At 42.9% G+C, this 22,706-nt stretch overlaps 6 protein-coding genes across 6 annotated transcripts; 2 read left to right on the plus strand and 4 right to left on the minus strand.

The window, feature by feature from the left end:
* Window positions 1–810: 810 nt before the first annotated feature.
* Window positions 811–1,378, plus strand: LOC114844418 (histone H4). The gene has a single exon (XM_029131780.2). It carries the CDS (start codon window positions 811–813, stop codon window positions 1,120–1,122), a length of 312 nt encoding a protein of 103 aa, XP_028987613.1. The 3' UTR covers window positions 1,123–1,378.
* A 662-nt stretch (window positions 1,379–2,040) lies between these two features.
* LOC114844411 (histone H2B 1/2-like) lies at window positions 2,041–2,600 on the plus strand. The gene has a single exon (XM_029131772.3). The coding sequence runs from the start codon at window positions 2,073–2,075 to the stop codon at window positions 2,445–2,447; it is 375 nt and encodes a 124-aa protein (XP_028987605.1). The 5' UTR covers window positions 2,041–2,072; the 3' UTR covers window positions 2,448–2,600.
* Window positions 2,601–15,451: 12,851 nt separating this feature from the next.
* Window positions 15,452–16,867, minus strand: LOC114844412 (histone H2B 1/2). Its single transcript, XM_029131773.3, has one exon. The coding sequence runs from the start codon at window positions 16,806–16,808 to the stop codon at window positions 16,374–16,376; it is 435 nt and encodes a 144-aa protein (XP_028987606.2). The 5' UTR covers window positions 16,809–16,867; the 3' UTR covers window positions 15,452–16,373.
* Window positions 16,868–17,426: 559 nt separating this feature from the next.
* LOC114844416 (histone H4) lies at window positions 17,427–17,893 on the minus strand. The gene has a single exon (XM_029131777.3). The coding sequence runs from the start codon at window positions 17,848–17,850 to the stop codon at window positions 17,539–17,541; it is 312 nt and encodes a 103-aa protein (XP_028987610.1). The 5' UTR covers window positions 17,851–17,893; the 3' UTR covers window positions 17,427–17,538.
* Window positions 17,894–18,978: 1,085 nt separating this feature from the next.
* LOC114844399 (histone H1-like) lies at window positions 18,979–19,656 on the minus strand. The gene has a single exon (XM_029131760.3). The coding sequence runs from the start codon at window positions 19,651–19,653 to the stop codon at window positions 19,030–19,032; it is 624 nt and encodes a 207-aa protein (XP_028987593.1). The 5' UTR covers window positions 19,654–19,656; the 3' UTR covers window positions 18,979–19,029.
* Window positions 19,584–22,704, minus strand: LOC114844405 (histone H2A-like). The gene has a single exon (XM_029131766.3). It carries the CDS (start codon window positions 22,606–22,608, stop codon window positions 22,219–22,221), a length of 390 nt encoding a protein of 129 aa, XP_028987599.1. The 5' UTR covers window positions 22,609–22,704; the 3' UTR covers window positions 19,584–22,218.
* Between the last annotated feature and the right edge of the window lie 2 nt (window positions 22,705–22,706).

Consider the following 22,706-nt stretch of genomic DNA (forward strand, 5'->3'; position numbering starts at 1 on the left):
GTCATCTTTAATCACCCACTAACATGCACAGTTCATCATGCAAACACTGTCACTGTCTATTATTATCTGTGTTTCTGTAACCGGGTTATATTGATATATTGTTATAATTACACAAAATCTGATCTTAGTGCTATATAATATCATCTTATATCTGATTGTATATATAATACCTGATCGTAACAACTGGAGCCCCTCTTTTATTTCTTTGTTTTTTTCTGTATTAAGGATAAATGTGGGCTGCACCCCCCCTCCCACTCTCCCCTTTTTTGTGACTGACTCTGATGGGAGAGGTGGGTGCTGTTTCAATACCACAATATGTGTTTATATACATGTACATGTCAATAGTTTTATATTAAGTGATGTTCAGATTGTTAATATTTTATATCCCAGTGATTACATCTTTATACATGTATGTCGATACTTTTAGGTCCTAGACTGGTTTTCGTTTAGTTTTGTTGATCAATATTGCTTGCTTGAAGTTGCACTAATCAAGCTAACTTCAGTGTTTGTGTCCAGTACCTTTAGGTACAGGAGATAGGGTGGATTTTTACCCTGGTGTGGGGTGTGTTTTATTTCTGTTTACCAGGTATTATATATATGTTATATGTTAAAGTAGTGATTATCTGCTGAAGGAGTTCCAGACGCCTAAACACCCATTATGGACATGATTGACCCACATTGAAACTATAACGAACTGCATAGAACGAAACGCCCCCGCCCATGTCCCCACTCACGTCCTCATACAGTGAATATATACAATACCCTTTCGACAGCCAATTCATTCCAGAAACAGACAACCAGTGAGCAACAATGAGTGGAAGAGGCAAAGGCGGAAAGGGACTTGGTAAAGGAGGCGCCAAGCGTCACCGTAAAGTTCTCCGTGACAACATCCAGGGCATAACTAAACCCGCCATCCGTCGTCTGGCTCGCCGCGGTGGAGTCAAGCGTATCTCGGGTCTCATCTACGAGGAGACTCGCGGCGTGTTGAAGGTTTTCCTAGAGAACGTGATCCGTGACGCCGTCACTTACACCGAACACGCCAAGAGGAAGACTGTGACCGCCATGGACGTGGTCTACGCCTTGAAGAGACAAGGACGCACCCTGTACGGCTTCGGAAGTTAAACAAACAATAAGGACCATACAATAACCAACAAAGGCTCTTTTAAGAGCCAAACACTCCACTATGAGCTATTTCCTGGTCTCAAAGTGTTCAGAATAACATCAAAATGTTATCACTATACAACAGCACGTCTTTACAAGCATATACATATGACTATGGTTTAACACAAAAAGCTTCAAAAAACAGCAACAGGGGAGTGACTGCGTGGAAGGAGAGAAACAGTTGGCATCCACTTAATCTGGTTCTAAAATAAATTGATTAAAAAATCTTTGATAAAAAGATTGATCAGAGATAATGAAAGTGGGCAGAACAACGTCCGTCTATGACTCACTGCCGAAAGCGGCTGGTGAACCTCTTGGGAACATGGCTGTAGCTCTGCTAAATAATACAGGCAGCCTATCTTGTATGCGAAAATATAAAAATGTTCAGTAATTACAACTCCTGCTTTCACCGGAGATTTTAGATTGCTGGATGACCAAAAGCTCCTTGTAGCACTTATTTTAAATACCTTTCTATGGACCTGCATTGAAATTTCAACTACTTGAATTTCATTCGTTTGTTTATATATTTACGATTCAAGCGGAGTTGCACCTTTTCTGCAAAGTAAGATGCTTCAGCAGCATATGATTTATTCAATTCTTTGTTGCTGTAGGTGCATAAACGGTAACATACAAATTAGCAATTGTAAAAAACTATAATTAGTTATTTTATTCTAACAGTTGGGCTTTTCTGTCCTTCAGCAGCTGTGTAGACAATATGCAATATATGGACAGTATTTTTTTCCCCGAAAACTCAGTCAGCTGCACATATTGTACATCTCCATGGAAACAGCACACGCCCACCGATCAGCTCAGCCAATCAGACGACGGGGACCACACAGCTACGTTTGCATATCGTCTGTATAAAGCGAGCAGTTCTTAGCGCTTAGGTTCATTTTACGACGTCTGCAAAGATGCCTGATCCAGCCAAGACTGCGCCCAAGAAGGGTTCCAAGAAAGCCGTAACCAAGACCGCCGCTAAGGGTGGCAAGAAAAAGAGGAAGACCCGCAAGGAGAGCTACGCCATCTACGTGTACAAGGTCCTGAAGCAGGTCCACCCCGACACCGGGATTTCTTCCAAGGCCATGAGCATCATGAACTCGTTTGTCAGCGACATCTTCGAGCGCATCGCCGGCGAAGCCTCCCGCCTGGCGCACTACAACAAGCGTTCCACCATCACCTCCAGGGAGATTCAGACCGCCGTCAGGCTGCTGCTTCCCGGGGAGCTGGCCAAGCATGCGGTGTCAGAGGGCACCAAGGCGGTGACCAAGTACACCAGCTCCAAGTAAACACTGCTACGACCACCACAAAAACAAAGGCTCTTTTAAGAGCCAACACACTCTGATCTGTAAGGTAAAAGGCCTGTTCAAACTGACCAATTGACAAATACGACAAACTGATTACATATAAAAACCTAATCAACAAATGCACATTTCACATGTTCCTTCACATACTAATAAATATATCACATAAAAAAAGCATTTGTTAAATTCAGAGATATTAAATGATAGTGAGCCAAATGAAGCTTGAAGATCTGAAGTGACATCAGATGGTCAAGCCAAGAATGTGAAAAATTTACAACACCCACAGTGGGGACATTACTTCACACAGCAGCAAAGTACAAAGCACAGAAAACAATGACAGAATAAAAGACTGTTAATGTTGGTCATTGGAAGGGTGATTGCACAGTGTTTAAATATAATCTTGTGCTGGTTGCACATATATAATAATGCACAGAGATTACTGTGTAACTGATTTAGTGGGGGGTAGTAAGCAGTTCTGATTGCCCCCCCCCCCCATCAATCAGCAAGGGTGGATCAGTCTGCTACTGAAGCTGCTCTCCAGAGCAGACAGTAAGATAGTTCTCCAGTGGGTGAGAGTTCTGGTCCAGGATGGATGTGAGTTAACCCAGGACCCTTCTCTCATCCACCTCCTGCACTGTGTCCAGAGTCCACGACAGAGCTGAACTTTTTAATGATCCCGTCCAGTCTCTTCCTGTCCCTCACTGTGATGCTGCTGCTCCAGCAGACCACACCGTACAGGATGGCTGACGTCACCACAGAGTCATAGAAGGTCTTCAGGAGTGGCTTACTCACTAAAAGACCACAGTCTCCTCAGCAGGTAGAGCCTGCGCTGGCCCTTTCTGTACAGTGCAGTGTTAAAAGGGCTCTCTCCCACCACCTCCTGCACTGTGTCCAGAGTGCAGTCCAGGACAGAGGTGGACTCTGTCCAGTTTCTTCCTGTCCCTCACTGTGATGCTGCAGCTCCATAGTCATAGAAGGTCTTCAGGATGGGCCTCCTCACTCCAAAAGGCCGCAGTCTCCTCAGCAGGTAGACTCTACCTGGTAGAGTCTGCTCTGACCCTTTCTGCACTGTGCAGTGTTGTGTCTGAAGCCTGGCATATAGAGAGAAGAGGAAAAGGGCCAGTACAGTTCCCTCTGATGCCCCCACACAGCAGGTCACTCCTTTTAGCCAACGGCCAAGAGCCAAGTGTAACAAATTGACTGTTAAAGAAGATAGTGTCAAAGTGTGACTGCATCTCAATTAGTGTTATTTTCACTGTGGAAGTAAATGGTGGAAATAAAAATTCAGTAAAAATCCATGTTGCCTGTGTTACTTAATCTGTCGTACAATGTCTGTGCAGATAATGCTGAATGCTGAATATGAAACTGCAGATTACTTGTAACAGTGATTGATTTTAGAGCAGACAGTATGTATCAGGATAATTGCACAGTAATAGGTAAATGAGTTGTGTGTGTGTGTGTCTGTAATGAGTCATTCTCTGACTTCTGCTCTGATCTTGGCGCCTGATTTGACTGTACCCCTGCAGACAAAGCATCTGAGTCTAGACAGTAATGGCTGAGCAGGGTCATTTGGATACATTGATTATTACTATTGGCATAGGAATGAATTATTGATTTTAAACCAAATGGCACAGGTGGTGCAAAAATGTGCTGTTTGAGCTGATGAGGCATTAGTTAATATTCATCCTTAAACTTTTTTATTTGTATTGTGTGCCAGGTTAATAAATGTTTCACCAGTAACATATGTATCAATTCTTACAAAGATTTCACAATTGTCCTCTGCATTATGACATCGAAATCTTTTAAATACCCATAGTAATTGCAGAGATATGGTTTTCAGGATCCCCCAGAAAATAGCATTGGTGCCTATAATTAAGAAGCTCTGCTCATTGGAGTCCATGGAGAATGTGATGGACAGAAGGATGTTGGCTGAACTAACATCCATCATGGGGAACCCCACCATGTAGAAGAATTCGTGACTGGAGGATACTCTATCAGTCTGGACAAAGTCTGGCTCAAACACCAAGCAATAAGGGGATTGAGTAAGGAAGTGAAGTTAACTGTGTTGATTAAAATCTTTAATCTTTGATTGATTTATCACTTGCTTTTTGCTTTTGCTGAATAAAGGACAGGCGGAACGGTGGTGCATTGGGTAGCGATTCAATTCCCAGGAGGCGGACATAACTGGATCCAAATGAGTGCCCTTTCTGTGTGGGGTTTGCATGTTTTCCCTGTCCTTGTGTGGGTTCTTTTCGGGTCCTCCGTCTTCCTCCCACAGTCCAAAAACATGATAAATATTCAGATGCAGCTGTTGATGTATGATAAAGAACCACCAGATCTCACATGATCAGTTTGGACGTGACCTTGGATGTGTTATTTTCTATTGTATTTGTTTCTCTCCATGCCTGATAAAGTAAATCAATGTTTTTTCATTGCTTAAAAATGTTACTTGAACACAAACTATGAATGTGACTAATTTATTTCTGTTACTGCTTGTGTCAAGCTTGAACCAGCAGGTGACAGCAAGGAACAAGCAGTTATTGATGAGGAGCTTTTATTCTGACATTTCATGTGTTAAACAGCCCAGTGCTGCTCTGTTTGTCTCACTGGCTCATCTCCTCTAGTTCCCACAATCCCTAAACAAACAATTTCTAGATCAATGATTTTTACCTTTTGCAGATCACTTAAAAAAGGGATAAATCTAATTTTGTAAAAATTTTCATGCTCTTTTATTAACATTAGAAACGCCTCAATATAAAACTATATTTTAACATTAACATTGTAACCATTGTTTTTAAACTATTAAAAATATAATTAAATATTGATTTTACTGTGTTGAATTAATGCTCACATCTAGAAAACGCAGTTTTTGCAAATTTTAGTGCAGGCCCACAGGCAGGTGTTTTGATTATGTGCAACTACATAACTGGATCCAAATGAGTGCCTTTCTGTGTGGGGTTTGCATGTTTTCCCTGTCCTTGTGTGGGTTCTTTTCGGGTTCTCCGTCTTCCTCCCACAGTCCAAAAACATGCGTTAGGTTGAGTGGTCACTCTAAATTGCCCGTAGGTGTAAGTGTGGGTGTGAATGGTTGTTTGTATGTGTGTAGCCCTGTGATGGACTGGCGACCTGTCCATGGTGTACCCTGCCTCTCGCCCATAGGCCTCTCTTACAAGATCATGATCAGGGACTAGTCTTGTCCAAAATTTTACAACCAGTGTGATTTCATCTTTCTGTATTGATGATTCTATGGTCCAGTCCTTGTCCCACATGCACGGCACAGAAGACCAGAGGGTAGGTTTGACTGGTTTAATTCTTTCAACAGGTTCCAGAAACAAACACAGGAGTTGCACAAACTTACGGTGCGTGGCAAACCAAGGGAGCAGGAAGAATCTGCGGTCCAGACAGGCTGGGTCGACGACAAGGTAAGCACTGCGACAGTACAAAGGGACTAGGCAGAGATGAGACATGATTACAAGGGAGATTGGCAAATAGATAAACTCACAAAAAAACGCTGAAAAGAGATGACTCACAACAATCTGGCAAGGGTCTGAGGTAAGTACTGAGAGTTAAATACAATGTCTAATGACTTATTGACAACAGCTGGTGAACATGTGACCGGAAGTAAAACTGGATATAAGCGCGGCCAGACATTTTAAAAATATTTTATTTAATGTTTGTCTAAGAACAAAATCCAACTTCTTCTTGTAGCATTCTTTGGCCTCACAGATCTTCTCAACTTCAAGTCCTTCTGGATAGCTCTCAGGTGCTCTTTTTTTCCACCTCTAAAAGCCCTCTTTTTTAACTCAGGATGCTATCGATGTCTTTAGTAACCCATTGTTCATTGTTTGAAAAACATTGGACAATTGTTGAAGGAACGATGCTGTCTACACAGATATTAATGTAGTCTGTACACACATCTGTTAATATCCTCTTCATATGGCTCATATAGTACATTCCAACATTGTGAGTCGCGCTAGTGGCCATGAATGGAATTGTGTTATTTAGATATTATTTTAGATGTGTTTGGTGCATATGAAAGGATTTTCTATTTGTAGCATAGTTGTGTTTTATTTAAATATTTTTAAACTGTTTCATTCGATGTGTAGCTACATGATTAGTGCATCCTGCCTTGGTTTGTTTAAGATCTACCACTTAATGCCACTAGGATTATGTCACAGACACCTCACTAGAACACACACTCATTTTTTCAGACGAGTTCTGTGCGAGGAGGTAAAACACTTTAAACTGCGCCTCTGCTGTGCTGATTCTCTGATGTCACATGCATTTACTCTCTCTTTACGCTCTGTGGTTCGTCAAATGCACACAGAGAGTTAGAAAAATCAAAACATAAGATTAACATAATAAATATTCAGATGCAGCTGTTGATGTATGATAAAGAACCACCAGATCTCACAGGATCAGTTTGGACGTGACCTTGGATGTGTTATTTTCTATTGTATTTGTTTCTCTCCATGCCTGATAAAGTAAATCAATGTTTTTTCATTGCTTAAAAATGTTACTTGAACACAAACTATGAATGTGACTAATTTATTTCTGTTACTGCTTGTGTCAAGCTTGAACCAGCAGGTGACAGCAAGGAACAAGCAGTTGAAGCTGATCGGTTGGGCGGGTGCAGTTGCCAGGGTAATATACCGACTGTGCAGCTGACTTTTTTTTAAATCAACATTTGCTTTTACTCTCGTTTCACCATGAGATGAGCAGTGCACAGAAAACTGTGTCACTATCGATTACCGATAGATGGCCACCAGAACCGATTCAATCGGTTCTGGTGGTTCTGGTCAAGGATGTAAAGGAGTACGTCGCTGCCTGTCCTGTTTGTTCCGCCCACAAGTCATCGCACAAGCCGCCTCCGGGGTTCCTCCAGCCTCTACCAGTTCCACATTGTCCTTGGTCCCATATTGCTCTGGACTTTGTAACAGGTCTTCCACCGTCCAGGGGTAACACCGTAGTCCTCACAGTCATTGATCGGTTCTCTAGATTAACCCAATTTGTTCCCCTACCTAAGCTTCCCTCAGCCAAGCAGACAGCCCAGGCAGTACTGGAACATGTCTTCCGGCTGCATGGGTTCCCCAAGGACGTCGTTTCAGACAGAGGGCCTCAGTTCGTGTTCCGTTTTTGGAAGGAGTTCTGCGAGTTGCTCGGAGCCCAAGTAAGCCGATGGTCAGACGGAGCGCATGAACCAGCAGCTGGAAACCGGCCTCCGTCTCCTTGCCTCCACCAACCTGTCATCATGGAGCAATTGGAACAATTACTGTGGGTATAATACGCTCATAACACATTACCTTGTTCCTCCACCGGTATGTCCCCATTTCAGTGCGCCTACGGATACCAGCCGCCTCTCTTCCCATCCCTGGAAAAAGAAATCATCATCCCGTCCGCTCATGCCCTGCTGAGACGCTGCCGGCGCACCTGGGCCCAGGCAAGACGAACCATGCTACTCACCCAGGAGCGCTACAAAAAGGCAGCAGACCGTCATCGCTCTGAGGCTTCAACCTACACAGCAGGTCTGGCTGTCCACAAAGGATCTCCCTATCAAGTCAACGTCACGTAAGCTATCACTGAAGTTCATCGGTCCCTTCAGTATTGAACGCATTATTAATCACTCTGCCGTCAGACTCACCTTGCCAAGAACCATGCGCATCCACTCAACATTCCACGTCAGCCGCCTCAAGCCTTTCCGGTCAAGCCCCCTAGTTCCACCCACGCCATTACCGCCTCCTCCACGACTGGTCGATGGCGGCCCTGTCTACACGGTCCGAACCTTGCTCAACTGCCGCCGCCGAGGACGCGGTCTGCAGTACCTGGTGGACTGGGAGGGATACGGGCCGGAAGAGCGCTCGTGGATTCCGGCGCGAGACATCTTGGATCCGTCCCTCATCCGGGACTTCAACCAAGCCCACCCGGAGCTCCCTGAGCCGTCTAGAAATCCGCCCTAGGCGGGGGGATTCTGTCATGATCCATGGTTCTTAGTTATGTTTTCTGTCACATCCAGTTTTATTTTGTTACTACCTCCTGTCTAGCATTCATATCCAGTCAGCCCAGCTTTACATTGGGCATTAGTCATGTAGTATTTAAGCTCCACCTCTAGCCATAGATCCCTGCCAGATTGTCTACGCTGATTACTCACTAGCATTTCAGCATTCTTTGTACTCGTGCCTTGTGTTTGACCGTGCTTTGCCATCGACCCTGCTCTTGCTTATCCTATGACAGTCCTGTGCTGTAAGTTGACCTTCGCCTGTACCTTGACCACGTCTCTGCCTGCTCCTTGTCGGATCCTGATTGCTACTCCACGGTGTATGACCTCTGCCTGCCTGACCTTGCTAATAAACCTTCTTATCATAATCAAGTCAACGCTGTGCATTTGGGTCTTTCCTCCATCGTCGGTTTGTGACAAACAGCTACAATAAATTGTAAGAAATCACTGTTTAGAATACTTGCAAAGATCGGCACAACATTTGATAGTCTTCCTGGGCATAAGAGCATCAACCAGCCAAGCAGGAGGATGTCATTTCAGTCTCACTATCAACTGAAAAATTACCGGAACACCGCAGATGCGCCAAATTCTTCCTCATCAAGTGTCCACAAGGTCGTGATATCGCTGCACTCCTAATGAAGCAGGATGCCCCAAAAACTTTGTTGGCAGGTGATTCTGTAAGTGACCTGACGGTGGTGAGCTGACTGACCTGTCATTCCTTTAGCAAACGCCATGTGTCCTAACGTAATTGACAGTTGTCAGCACTTGGTTAAATAGCTTGGTTAAATAAATGATTTTAAAAATGATTGTTACGTTGATTAATGTTAACAATGTGGGTCTCAGTGTGTGTCAAAACACGCCCGCAATCCTTCAAGAGTTACAAATATTTGCCGATGTTGTGCTTCAAATGCTCTTGGGCGTTTTAATGTGAAAGTTTGGTGACTGGCCCCGCCCCCCGGTTTCCCTTTTTCTTATTTCGTTTTCAAAGTGGAGAAAAGAAGAATGAGTAAATCAGTATATCGCAAATGTGTTTTACCGACTTACGGAAACGAAACACCGCATAAAAAGACATTAATCAATTTTCATTTTACAAATGAATAATGAATTGCACTTCATGCACGAACCGTGCCTGGAATTGCACTTCATGGATGGAATTGCACTTCATGCACGGCCATGACAACCCTAATGTGCATCGCATCATCTTTGTGAGGCAGATTTTGTGGCAAAGTGTCTGTGATCAGATGATCTGTCTCGCAACATCAAGGTGTTACTGTATGTACAGAGCAGATGAGTGCCTGCAGAGGATCTTTTTATTTTCCACCACCTACCTTCGGTATTGGTTTAGTAGTTATCATACCTGAGAGACTGGTTCTACATCAACTGCGCTGCATGGTGAGCTCAGCAATAGATCCGCTGGAGTTTGTCTATGTATGGAAAAATTTTGCCTTTGTGCTATTTCTTATCCAACACACTTGTCATGTGCTGGTTAGGTGCAATACTGAACTGAACATTCTTACACAAACAACTAATCTCTTGTGCCCTGTCGTACATCAAGTCTAAACATTTGATGTTCCATTTGACTGACTAATAATTTATGATATATGTCTTTGTCTTTTACACACGGACTCTGGCTCCATTCTATCTGACTCCCCACCAGACCCAAGGCTGGTAAAGTGAATGCATCTTGTCTTGGAAGCTTGGTGTTCCTTCCTTTGGATAACAAGACATGACGATGCAGAAGTAAGAAATCAAACATTCTCACTCACAGCTAGATAAGGTGGCGCAAACAATTACATTGCTGCAGAGAGACATTCCACCAGAGCCAGAGAAAGGGGTTAAAAGGCAGAAGAAACTTGAGGATCGGGGGCTCTTTGCATCACACCTTCGTGGTGTGTGCACTGATCTCCCCAGCTGGTTTTTGGTTTGTTGATGTGCACGATCAACATCCATGCTTTTTATTTGCTTTCCCCATTATTTTTATTTTCTTTATTATTTCAATAAATCGCACAAAAGGACAACTCTCTCATCTGCTTCTTTATGGAAGATTTCCACCACACCTACCAGCCTGGCATCAGAGTAGAGGAGGCCATCATCTTCCTGCTCCCTCGTTCCATGGCCCACTTTGAGAAGTCCAGCGGCACTGTGAGGATTCTGTTCTTTGACTCCTCCAGTGCCTTTCATACCATACAGCCGGCTCTCTTAAGGGACAAATTGGAGTCAGCTGGCGTGGACAATTACCTGACAGAGTGGATACTGGACTACGTCACAAACCATCCCCAGTTTGTGAGGGTCCAGGACTGCTTGTTGGACACTCTGACCTGCAGTGTGGGAACCCCCCAGCGGACTGTCCTGGCCCCCTTCCTCTTCACCCTCTACACTGCATACTTCAGACACAACTCATCTAGTTGTGTTCTGCAGAGGTTCTCAGATGACTCTGCAATTGTTGGACCTATCACTGATGATGATAACGCAGAGTACAGAGAACTGACACAGAACCACCTTCTAATCAATGCAGGGAAGACCAAGGAGATGGTGGTGGACTTCCACAGATGTCAGTCTACACCCCTCCTCCAGTTAACATTCAGGGAATGAACATCAAAAGCAAGAGTGGAGAAGGAAAACCCTTTTTTTTTTTAATTTATTTGGATCCAGTCATGTGGTTGCACTTAATCAAAACACCTTCCTGTGGGCCTGCACTGATCTTTCAACTGCGTTTTGTAGATGTGAGTATTAATTAATTCAACTTTACAGTCAAGAAAATATTTCAAGTTCAAAAACAATGGCTACAATGTTAAACTACAGTTTTATATGGAGGTGTTTCTAATGTACATAAAAAAACATGCAAATTTTTACAAAAGCAGATTCATCCTTTTTTTTTAACTCCGATCTGCGAAAGGTAAAAATCATTGTTCTAGAAATTGTGGTTTAAACTTAACACAAGAAGTAACAGACCTTGAAATAAATATATTATAGTCATAGTCATAGTTTCTGTTCAAGTAACATACCCACACAGAAAGGCACTCGGTCCGCCTCCTGGGAATTGAATCGCTACCCACTGCGCCACCGTGCCACCCGTCCTTTATTCAGCAAAAGCAAAAGCAAACAGCAAGTGATAAATCAATCAAAGATTAAAGATTTTAATCAACACAGTTAACTTCACTTCCTTACTCAATCCCCTTATTGCTTGGTGTTTGAGCCTGAGGGCCAATTAAGGGGAGAGTTAGTTGTTAATTTTCTTCCATCCAGTTTGCTCATGTTCACAATGTGATTCTCCCCATGATGCTTCATCTCATCCGGGTGAAGATGCTCAGCTGCCCACAGGCAGTGTCATTATCGAGGGTTTCTTCGTTCCTCTTTCGTTTCTCAATTTTGTCCAGAGTGTCCCCCAGCCACAAAGTTTTCTACTCAACCAGCCAAAACATGGGGTTTTTATACACATTTTGTGCCTACTTGACCAGCCCCTTTACATCATCCTATACTCTCATTGGTTACTTTCACAGCGTGATCAACATCTTTTGTCTAATCAGACAAAGGACATGCACACTCATGACATGAATTCTTGAATTCATGAATTAAATGACTCAACAATCTAGGGTACTTCCCTTCTTAACTTCTCTGTTCTTTCCACCTTTCCTTATTTGAGCAGGATTGCAAGACTTTTTTTTATTACACATCAGATTTCTCAAAGCATGTTCCTAGTTTTGCCCTTGAACTCTTTAACCTCACTTTTACCTTGATAAACCACTCTTGCAATAGGGCCTAAATATCAGATTAATAACATAATATCAATATCTTTTTTATTTTTATAAAATCATCAATTTGAATTAACATACTGATGAACTTTATTGATTATGGGTTAACTGTTTTTAACATATCACATAGCATAGCAACTATAATTCATTCTTCTTTATTAGCTTTTTATCTTCTGCTCAATAGATCATTTTTTTCAAAACTTCACTCCCTTCGCCTCTGATCCTCTGTTGTCCAAGGTACTCACTCGGACCACAGCTGCACTCTTTCTCTTGCCACTTGACCTCGATGCCCCACAGACCTACAGTAGCTCTCTCATCCTGGACTGTTACGCTTTTCCCTTTACTTCCTCTAACTCCCCGAGCAGCTGCATCATTCTCTGATCTCTCAGACCAGCTGAACCATCGCCACATCTTCTCCAGCGCCTGCTGGCAGGGGGAGACCGACTCCGCTGTACAGGAGGGGTTTCATTCGAAGTGTAAGATATCTTTGCCCCCTGTTTGGATTCCAACGATTCCAATTTCTCCATTTTCTTTATTCCTGACCCCTCGGTAGGGATTCCCTCGGATACCATGTTCCTTGGTGGGGGAAATTCATCCTGATGCCTCACTCTACCCAGGCCTCTTGGGGGGATTCTCTCTGTTCAAAGCAGGGCTGCCCTTTGAGCGCTGCCTTCTATGTCCTGGGGCCCGTTTCAAGAAGAAGGTTTAACAAACTCTGAGTTTAAAATAAACTCTGAGTTGATTTACTCTGAGTTTGCAAACCTGGAGTTTTTGGTTTCAGAACAGCTGAAAAGAGTTGGTTTAAGCAACTCCGAGTTGACTGACTCAGAGTTAAGTGCGCGCACCGAGACTATAAAAAGCCCTGATCAATGGAGTGAAGATATTACGAGTCACCATGGCAACAGCACAACAAAAGACGTCCGGAAATGGATATGATATGTCAAGCATATAACGACTCCGAGTCTATATTCGGTAGAAAAAGCAACACGGCTGCAGCGGTTTAAAAAGAAAGAATTAGCTTGGAAGAAAACAGCTGTCCGAGTCAATGTGTAAGTTTACATTTTAATCATACAGTGTTCAGCGTAGCTAAATACTAAATCATTTTAGTATTGTTGTTATATTTCACTCGTAAAGTAAGGACTTGTAAAGTAATTGTTCACTAATCTAAGAAGTTTCTTCAGTAATTGCATAAATACAGATGTTTGTATGAATTAAAAGTGCAGTGTAATGTCTATGCATTTTTAAAATTCCTGTTGTGGTTGATGTGGGATTTGTAAAGTAATGATAATTCAATAATCCAATATGTTTTATGGAGAGCAATTATTACATTAATCTAATTAGGTTTTTAAAAGTTACCCAAACACTTAATATTATAGGAATTTAATTTCAGTTTTAATGTAGGCGCAATCCTGCAGGCATAAAAGAACGTGGCTAAAAATGAAATATAAAAACATAATTCAAACAGGTAAGGCACCATCATATCATGTGTGTAGACTACCTGACTTTACAACGTTTGACATATTAAATAACTAAATAGCATGCAGAGTATAGCAGTGCAGCAGCATTTTCAACATTGCTGTAATGTTTTCACACAGTTAAATCTTTTGACTTCTACTCAGCCAACAGAAAGAAGGCAGAGGCTAGAACAACTGGTGGAGGACCTGCTCCTCCACCACTGAGTCATGCAGAGATAGCCCTCAGCATGAACACTGGAAAGCAGGGGCTGAAGGAATTCCTGGAGGGAGTTCATCAGAACCAGTCACTCCCCAGGTTACAAGTGCATTTGTAAAATGTAAGAGGCCTACCTATATATTTGATTTTTTACCTAGTCTACTTTTGATATATCCATTTCTTAGACTCTGGGTTGGGTTCTTTACAGTCTTAACAGATTCTGATGGTAATATGTGAATCTTTCTGTCACAACAGAAGCCGAGGATGTTGTAATTATACTATTAAATAAAGCTTAAAATATGATAAGCAGTATTATAAAGTGTAATATTAATACACTTTATACACATCACATAATTTCTGATGTTTGTGTTGCGTAGCCTAAAGGAGGTAACTTGATCTCCAAGTATAGTGACTTTATTATCTCCCCTCTGCCCCAGAGTGTGGAAGAACAGCAGGAGGAGGGTGCGTCACATTCTGCTGCACAGATGCACACAGTTCAGTGATGTTCAGTAAATGCCAGAGTTCAATTCTGTAAGAGTAATGAGGATTTATGTCTTGTAACTCTAAATCTTCTGTATCTTAAGTTACCGGTGTTGTGGAAATCTTCTTATAAAGAAATCAACCGGAGATCATCAGTGTGATGAACCATCTCAAAGTTTACTCTCCATCTCAAAGTTTACTCTCTTGTCGACACGGAGTGGATCACAATTACATCTAAGACGTAAGGCACATCTCACTATGTACAAAGTACCCACTGCAGGACTGAGGACACAAGACCTGTATTTATATCCTGTTACAAACCCCCACATGAGCTGTTGACTGGTCTTTGATATATATGAGTGCAGTAAACCCCCTTTTACACTCTCTAACAATGTTCACGTGGTCACAACCGTGAAACCCCCACCATTTGATAACCAAATGCTTGATGACCCCCCAGGAACAACCCTCAGCCAGAGGCACAGCATCTCATGACAAACACAAAATTTCCCACACCGGAAACTGCATTTATTCAGTTTCTTTTATTGGTGGTGGTGGTGGTGATGGTTGATTACGGCAAAACACATCTCTGACTGTTCATCCACTCTGCAAATTTCCATGATGGAGGGAGTCTTCCTCAGGGTCTTGTACTTGTAGGGGAGGGTGTTGCTCCTCTCTAATAATTGCAATAATGTGGAGAACAACACATGTCCCGATAATGTCACAGGCCTTGGCATGGGTGACCCCTATCTCCAGCAGAAAGCCGTCAATCTCTCCTATAAGGAAGTTCACATTACTTTAGTGCTGCATAGAAGTGCTCCTGTGAGTGTGTAGTGCATGCACTTACCACAGTGCAGCCTGTTATTTAGGGTTAACTCACGATATATTCATGAGTTCACGTTTATGATATGTGCAGCATCACACATGATCTTGGTAATGTAAACAATGTAATGTCAGTTACAGTGACCATTAGAAAGAGTAATCAGTGCACCTGCACATTTATCAGTTTATTTCAGATCACAGCAAGATATTAACTGATCATTTTTCAGATTAGCCTCAATGAAACGAATTAAATACCACATACATAACTGCAATCCTGTGAAACTCTTCTTTAATGGCTCTGAGGAGTTTGTGTCAAGGAAAGCGCTTGAGGTCGAACTATTCTACATACAGTGGCTTCACTAATGTGCTCAGCATCTCCAATGTTATAAAGAAAACTACCGTTAGCAAAAAAAAAAACGCAACGCAGCACAAAGAACCTGCTCGGATGTAAGAGCACGGCCACGATGGGTGATGTGTTTGACGTATGGGTAAATAAGATTAATAATATATGTATGGAGTCTCAAGAAAAACGGTACCACTAAAATAAATATTACTACAGGATCCTCTAGAAACGGATATTTTGGTCTCTGTGCGAAAGAAACAGGTGAAATCTATGAATGTACTGAAAGATTAAACAAGGTATTAACACTGTTCACAAGGGGCAGAGACCGAAGGAAACTCTGGGTTTCCCGAACAAAACCTGCTCACGACCAGGTTAGGTTCACAGTTAGTTGCCATAGTAACTGACTGAGTTTCAATTACCTCGCTTCATGAAACGGGTTTAAACTTACCCCGGTTTACGAGTTTAAGTAAGCCTGCTTTCTGAAACCAAAAACTGAGTTTTCCTTATTTCAGGGTTAACAAACTGAGTTTCCACAGACACCCTTCTTGAAACAGGCCCCAGGAGGCTTCTCGGCATTACTATCAGCAAGTGTTAGAGATCAAAGAACCAGGTGATTGGAGAATGTAGGTCCTAGGTTACCAACAGCTCAGCATGGATTCACCCTGTCAATGTATTTAAAACATGTGGCAGAAGATGTGAAATGTGCCTATTGTATGTATTGAGAAGTTTCTGATGTAATCAGTCTTTCCCCATCAGTCAACTGGTCCGTTTGAACAACAGGTCGATAATCCTTCAAATCAAGTGTGTGGCTCTTAAAAGAGCCTTTGTTTTTGTGGTGGTCGTAGCAGTGTTTACTTGGAGCTGGTGTACTTGGTCACCGCCTTGGTGCCCTCTGACACCGCATGCTTGGCCAGCTCCCCGGGAAGCAGCAGCCTGACGGCGGTCTGAATCTCCCTGGAGGTGATGGTGGAGCGCTTGTTGTAGTGCGCCAGGCGGGAGGCTTCGCCGGCGATGCGCTCGAAGATGTCGCTGACAAACGAGTTCATGATGCTCATGGCCTTGGAGGAAATGCCGGTGTCAGGGTGGACCTGCTTCAGCACCTTGTACACGTAGATGGCGTAGCTCTCCTTGCGGGTCTTCCTCTTCTTCTTGCCGCCCTTAGCGGCGGTCTTGGTTACGGCTTTCTTGGAGCCCTTCTTGGGCGCGGCCTTGGCTGGTTCAGGCATTTTTGTAAACGTCGTAATATTAACTTGAGCGCTAAGAACTGCTCGTCTTATACAGATCATATGCAAACGCCGCTGTGTGGTCCCTATCCTCTGATTGGCTGAGCTGATTGGTGGGTGGGTGCAGTTTCCAGGGAGATGTACAGACTGTCAAATTACAAATTACTGTCTATATATTGCATATTGTCTACACGGCTGCCGAAGGACAGAAGAGTCCAACTGTTTAAATTAGTATATAGTATAGTTATTATTGTTAATTTATTAATTAATAATAATAATAATTAATATTTATTAATATTAGTTATTATATATATTAGTATAGCTTTTTTACTACTTAGTATGATACCGTTTATGCACCTACAGCAAAGAACTGAATAAATCATTCGCTGCTGAAGCATCTTAACTTGAAGAAAACGTGCAGCTCCGCTTGAATTGTAAATTTATTAACATGGAATGAGATAAAATACTCATACAAAAAGTAGCTGGAATTTCAGTACAGGTCCATACAAAGGTTTTTTTTAGGAGTTTTAAGTAAGTGCTACAAGGAGCTATGGTCACGTTGGTAATGGAGCAAGTTTTCAATTTAGAGCCAGATTAAAATGTACTCTTTCTCCCCTGTTGCTTTTTCTGTGAAACTTTGTGTTAAGCCTTAGTCAAATGTATATACTCAAACACATGCTATTTTAGTCATAACGTTGTTGTTTTATTTAACACTATTATCACACCAGGAAGTAACTCATAGCAGAGTGTTGGCTCTTAAAAGAGCCTTTGGTGGTTATTCTTCGAGTCCTATTTAACTTCCAAAGCCGTACAGGGTGCGTCCCTGTCTCTTCAAGGCGTAGACCACGTCCATGGCGGTCACAGTCTTCCTCTTGGCGTGTTCGGTGTAAGTGACAGCGTCACGAATCACGTTCTCCAGGAAAACCTTCAACACGCCGCGAGTCTCCTCGTAGATGAGACCAGAGATGCGCTTGACTCCACCGCGGCGAGCCAGACGACGGATGGCGGGCTTAGTTATGCCCTGGATGTTGTCACGGAGAACTTTACGGTGACGCTTGGCACCTCCTTTACCAAGTCCCTTGCCGCCTTTGCCTCGTCCGCTCATTCTTGTTGATTGAGTATATTATGCCCTAATGAGGGAGCTGGATGCAGAGTCTTGTTTATATTCACGGTGTGAGGACGTGAGTGGAGACATGGGCGGGGGGCGTTTCGTTCCATGCAGTTCGTTATAGTTTCAATGTGCGTCACTCGATGGTCTTTGGTTTTCAAATAATCTTTTAATTATTTGAGAAAAAAACTGTTTAGTGGAGTGAGGTGTGGAGCTCATGTCTCATTCTTTACACACTATATGAAATTTGTACAAAAAACATGGAATTTACACCTAGGCAAGTACACAAACCAATCACATCAGCAAACAACCAAACCATAACTGTTACTAGTAAGAACATTAGTTACTGTGATATCACTAATACTGTGATTCATGTAAAACCTCTTGTCATTACTTGTGTCCTTTATGAAAAGCCACACACAACAAACGTTGTAGGCTTCATGTAAACGAAGCTGTGTGGTCTCAGAAAAATGTACATGACCATAACTAATCATTTTATTATTATATTACATTAACCACTGAAGTTGTCTTAAGGTGAGTTTGTTCCATAGAGCATGGGCACCTAAATATAGTTATTCAGTTTTATATTAATTTCCGAAGTTAGCTTGATTAGTGCAACTTCAAGATAGCGGTATTGATCAACAAAACTAAAAGAAAACTAGTCTAGGACCTAAAAGTATCGACACAAATGTATATAGAAGTAATGACCGGGATAACAAACAACAACAATCTGAACAACACTTGATATAAAACTATTGACATTATATATATATATATATATAATGTCAGTATGTATGTATGTATGTATGTATGTATGTATAACCCGGTTACACAAACAACAATAGAAAGTGACACAATAATGCAAATAGAGATATTACTATACTTATTACTGTTTGCATGATAAACTGTGAGTTAGTGGGTGATTAAAATGATGGTACTGTTGCTACCATTAATATCAGTGTAATTATTTTTAATTTTGGATATAATGTGTTAATGGATGTGTATTACGAAACTTGATGCAGTAAAGGTAATAACCTTTTTTTAAAAAAAGTTATATTTTAAAAGTGAAACACTGCTTTACTGCGTGTTCCAGGTCACAGGACAGGTTTTGCTCTCCAGCTGAAGTGTTGGCTCTGAAAAGAGCCTTTGGGTGAGAACCGTTGTGGACCGATCCGCTTACTTCTTGGCCGCGGTTTTCTTGGCTTTGGGCTTCGCTGCCTTCTTGGCCGGAGCCTTCTTGGCAGCAGCGGCCTTCTTCACCACCTTTTTGGGGCTTTTTACTGCCTTCTTGGGGCTCTTTGCCGTCTTCTTCGGGCTCTTGGCCGCCTTCTTGGCCGCTGCGGGCTTCTTCGCCTTCTTCGGGGACTTCTTAGCGGCCGCCGGCTTCTTTGCTGCCGCTGCTTTGGGCTTCTTAGCGGCTGCGGGTTTCTTGGCTGCGGGCTTCTTGGCTTTGGGAGCAGGCTTCTTGGCCGCTGTCTTCTTGGGCTTGGTGTCGGTCTTCTTGTTGATCTTGAAGGAGCCGGATGCGCCGGTTCCCTTGGTCTGGATCAGGACTTCTTTACTGACCAGGTTCTTGATAGCGAGCCTGACCCGCGCCTTGTTCTTCTCTACGTCGTATCCTCCGGCAGCCAGAGCCTTCTTCATGGCGGAAAGGGAAACGCCGGTCCGCTCCTTGGACGCGGACACGGCTTTAACGATGAGTTCGCCCACGCTGGGGCCGCTCTTCTTGGGCTTGGTGGCCTTCTTTTTGGCGGCTTTGGCCGGGGCTGGAGCTGCAGCTGCTGGAGCTTCTTCTGCCATTTTGTCAAAGTAGTTGCACGATACTAGCGTCAGAATGTAATAAAGCGCGAGCAGGAGGCGGCCCTTAAACACACCATGAGAACCGTGGAGACTCAATCAGCTCGGGCTTTTCTGGACGCTGTGACATCGGGACACTTGTGTTTTCTCTACACCGATAAAACCGCTCAAAGTCACCGAGGGAGAAGTGCTGGAGGCGGACAGTGAAGGGAGCCTACAGCGGACACGTGTGTCTTCGTGTTCAGATCGTGTGGAGCTCGGACGGTGGCTGCGTTCCGCCTGTGGAACCTCCAGACTTCAGCTAGTCCGCGTCCTGAGCAGCGCTACTCTGATTATTTCTGTCCTAAAATCACTGAAACTGGATCAAACAACCACCAGAACCGGTTTCCTGTTGCCCCACATGTTGGTTCAGAGAGTGAAAGTCGAACCAGCATCAGTCAAGAGTCGTGTTAAAATAAACGGAAGCATTTGTAGTGGCAGCAAACACACGTTGAGGATCATGAAGGAGTTTCAGTCACTTCCTCTCACATTACCGGGGTCGATGAGTTTGATCCATGAACTGGAACGATTCTGAAACTACATCTCATGGTTCAAACGGTTTAATGCGTGGTTTTAAATGTCGCAAATTCCAGCGACACTGATCAGTAATTAAATAGAGTATAACAACAATCTGCACACACACAGCGAGAGTCCAAGGGCTCCACTGAAGTTTACATGTGGCATAAGAGTCTTGGTTTTTAGTAAGCATTTTATTTTTACAGTTTTATTATTCTCATTCCCATTCTTACATTTTTTTAAATTATATGAACAAGCCTTAGTAGAAACAATGATAATAACATACATAAAAGAAGTGTTTGTCTAGTGTTATAATCTTAAGACCTAAAGGTTTGATTAAATTGTTAGGTGGTGACTGTGTATTTTTTTTTTTTGTATAGACAACTGACTATTAAAGTAAGGCTTTAATGAAAACACATAAACAACTGCTTAGAAAGAAGATTGGGAGCCACAGGAGCCGACCCAAAAGAGCTGAATCTGTGAAAAGAGCATCACATCACTGTTGTGAACTGTGGAATATTTTGTATGTCACCAAAACATCCATTAATGAGAACAATGTACTCTGGTTTCTGTTTCCAATTTGTAAATAGGGAACTAGAGAGAAGAAAGCAGCACAGCCTCATTTGATGGTCAAAAGACATGGTCTTGCAAATGTTCTTAAAGTTACAGATAACATGGCTGATACGTTTAAAAAAGCCATGTTTGGCCTCAAATTGCATTGACTATAACTGTCCAGTCCATCCCAACTTGCAGTGCCTATTAAGCAGCTGGACTTCAACTAGTGTACACTTTTGTGATGGCTGGCTGCTAGAAGATAATAATCTACTGATACATGTTACTAGTAACATGCACCTGCATGTACATGTACATGCTAGTTAAGATAAACAACCTGCCCGTATTAATCCTTGCTAAAGATAGTACAACAGAAATTGTCCTCGTAATTCCCCGAGCTAAGCCAATAAAATAGGCAATTGTATTATTTACACATATTAGTAAAATGGATAGAAAGTCATCTAAAGAAACATGCATCTTGTGTTAGCTATCTAGATATTTAAGTAAGCAATTAATACTCTCAATAAATGCCACAATGCAATACTGCTCACATAAATAATATTTCTAAATACACTGTTGTCAAATCAGTTATTATTAGCTTGTTAAATAAACCGGCACCTACCACCCTCAGTGTAAGGGCACGGTAGGTGCCGGACTACGACACTTGCAAATGCATCAAAGGTCAGTACTGGGCAGTGTATACTGAGAATGATGGACCTCCCAGTGGCGATTAGCTTCGAGAGACCCCGCTTTTTGAATCTTGCTGGATTGACATCAATGACATTTATGCCTCAGATAAATTTGGAATCTGGTACGCAATTTGAGACCACAATGCTGATAATCATCAGCAACAGACTATAATGGACAGCCATCCCACAACCAAGAAATTAAATGAGTGAATAAAGAGCCAATAAGTGATCGTGTTGTGTGACCGGCTTGGCGCAGAAACAGCCCGGGGGAAGAAGTTGGCTCTGTGTCTGCTGTTTTTAGTGGCTATGGCTGTGTGACACCTGCAGGGTGTGTGGGGTCGGCAGTGACACTAACAGACTGTTAATTCCACAGTTTAGATGATTTACACACCGTTCCTGGTGATGACACCCCTAGTCAATATGCAGGGAACAAGAGCAAACAGAACTATCATCTGCACCGACAGTTCATAGAGAAGTGGATCAGTCCAGAGTACAAGATGCTTGGGTGTTCACAGTTTCATGTGTTTGTGTGTAAATTGTCATTCACAGGTCAGTTTGTTATCAGAGCAGTGAGAGAGATGTGCAAGTTTTGCTTCATGTTCTCACCAGCACTTACTCCTCTAAATCAGGCTAAGATAAGTGTTTCACTCACTGCTACAAGTGTAAATTAACATCAAGTAAAACAAGGAGCTCATACAGATGAAAACTGTTCTTTAGTTTGTTTGTGTGGCTCTTAAAAGAGCCGTTTTTGTTGATCACAGCTGATCCAGGTTTACTTTGCCTTCCCAGCGGGTTTCTCGGTCTTCTTGGGCAGCAGCACCGCCTGGATGTTGGGTAGGACGCCGCCCTGGGCGATGGTGACTCCGCCTAGGAGCTTGTTGAGCTCTTCATCATTGCGGACAGCCAGCTGCAGGTGGCGAGGGATGATCCTGGTCTTCTTGTTGTCACGGGCAGCGTTTCCAGCCAACTCCAGAATCTCAGCAGTCAGATACTCTAGAACAGCCGCCAAGTACACGGGAGCTCCGGCACCGACGCGCTCGGCATAGTTGCCTTTACGCAGCAGCCTGTGGACACGGCCCACAGGGAACTGGAGTCCAGCTCTAGATGAACGCGTCTTAGCCTTAGCTCTGGCTTTTCCTCCAGTTTTCCCGCGGCCAGACATTTTGAAAAACTTTGTTGCGTGCTCGTCCAAGAATGAATGCCTCCAACAGCCGGAACCCTCCTTTATATGTCCGTCAGAGCGGGACGAGTCCTGCCTCA

The sequence above is a fragment of the Betta splendens genome, chromosome 17, assembly GCF_900634795.4.
Source record: "Betta splendens chromosome 17, fBetSpl5.4, whole genome shotgun sequence".
NCBI classification, from domain to species: domain Eukaryota; kingdom Metazoa; phylum Chordata; class Actinopteri; order Anabantiformes; family Osphronemidae; genus Betta; species Betta splendens.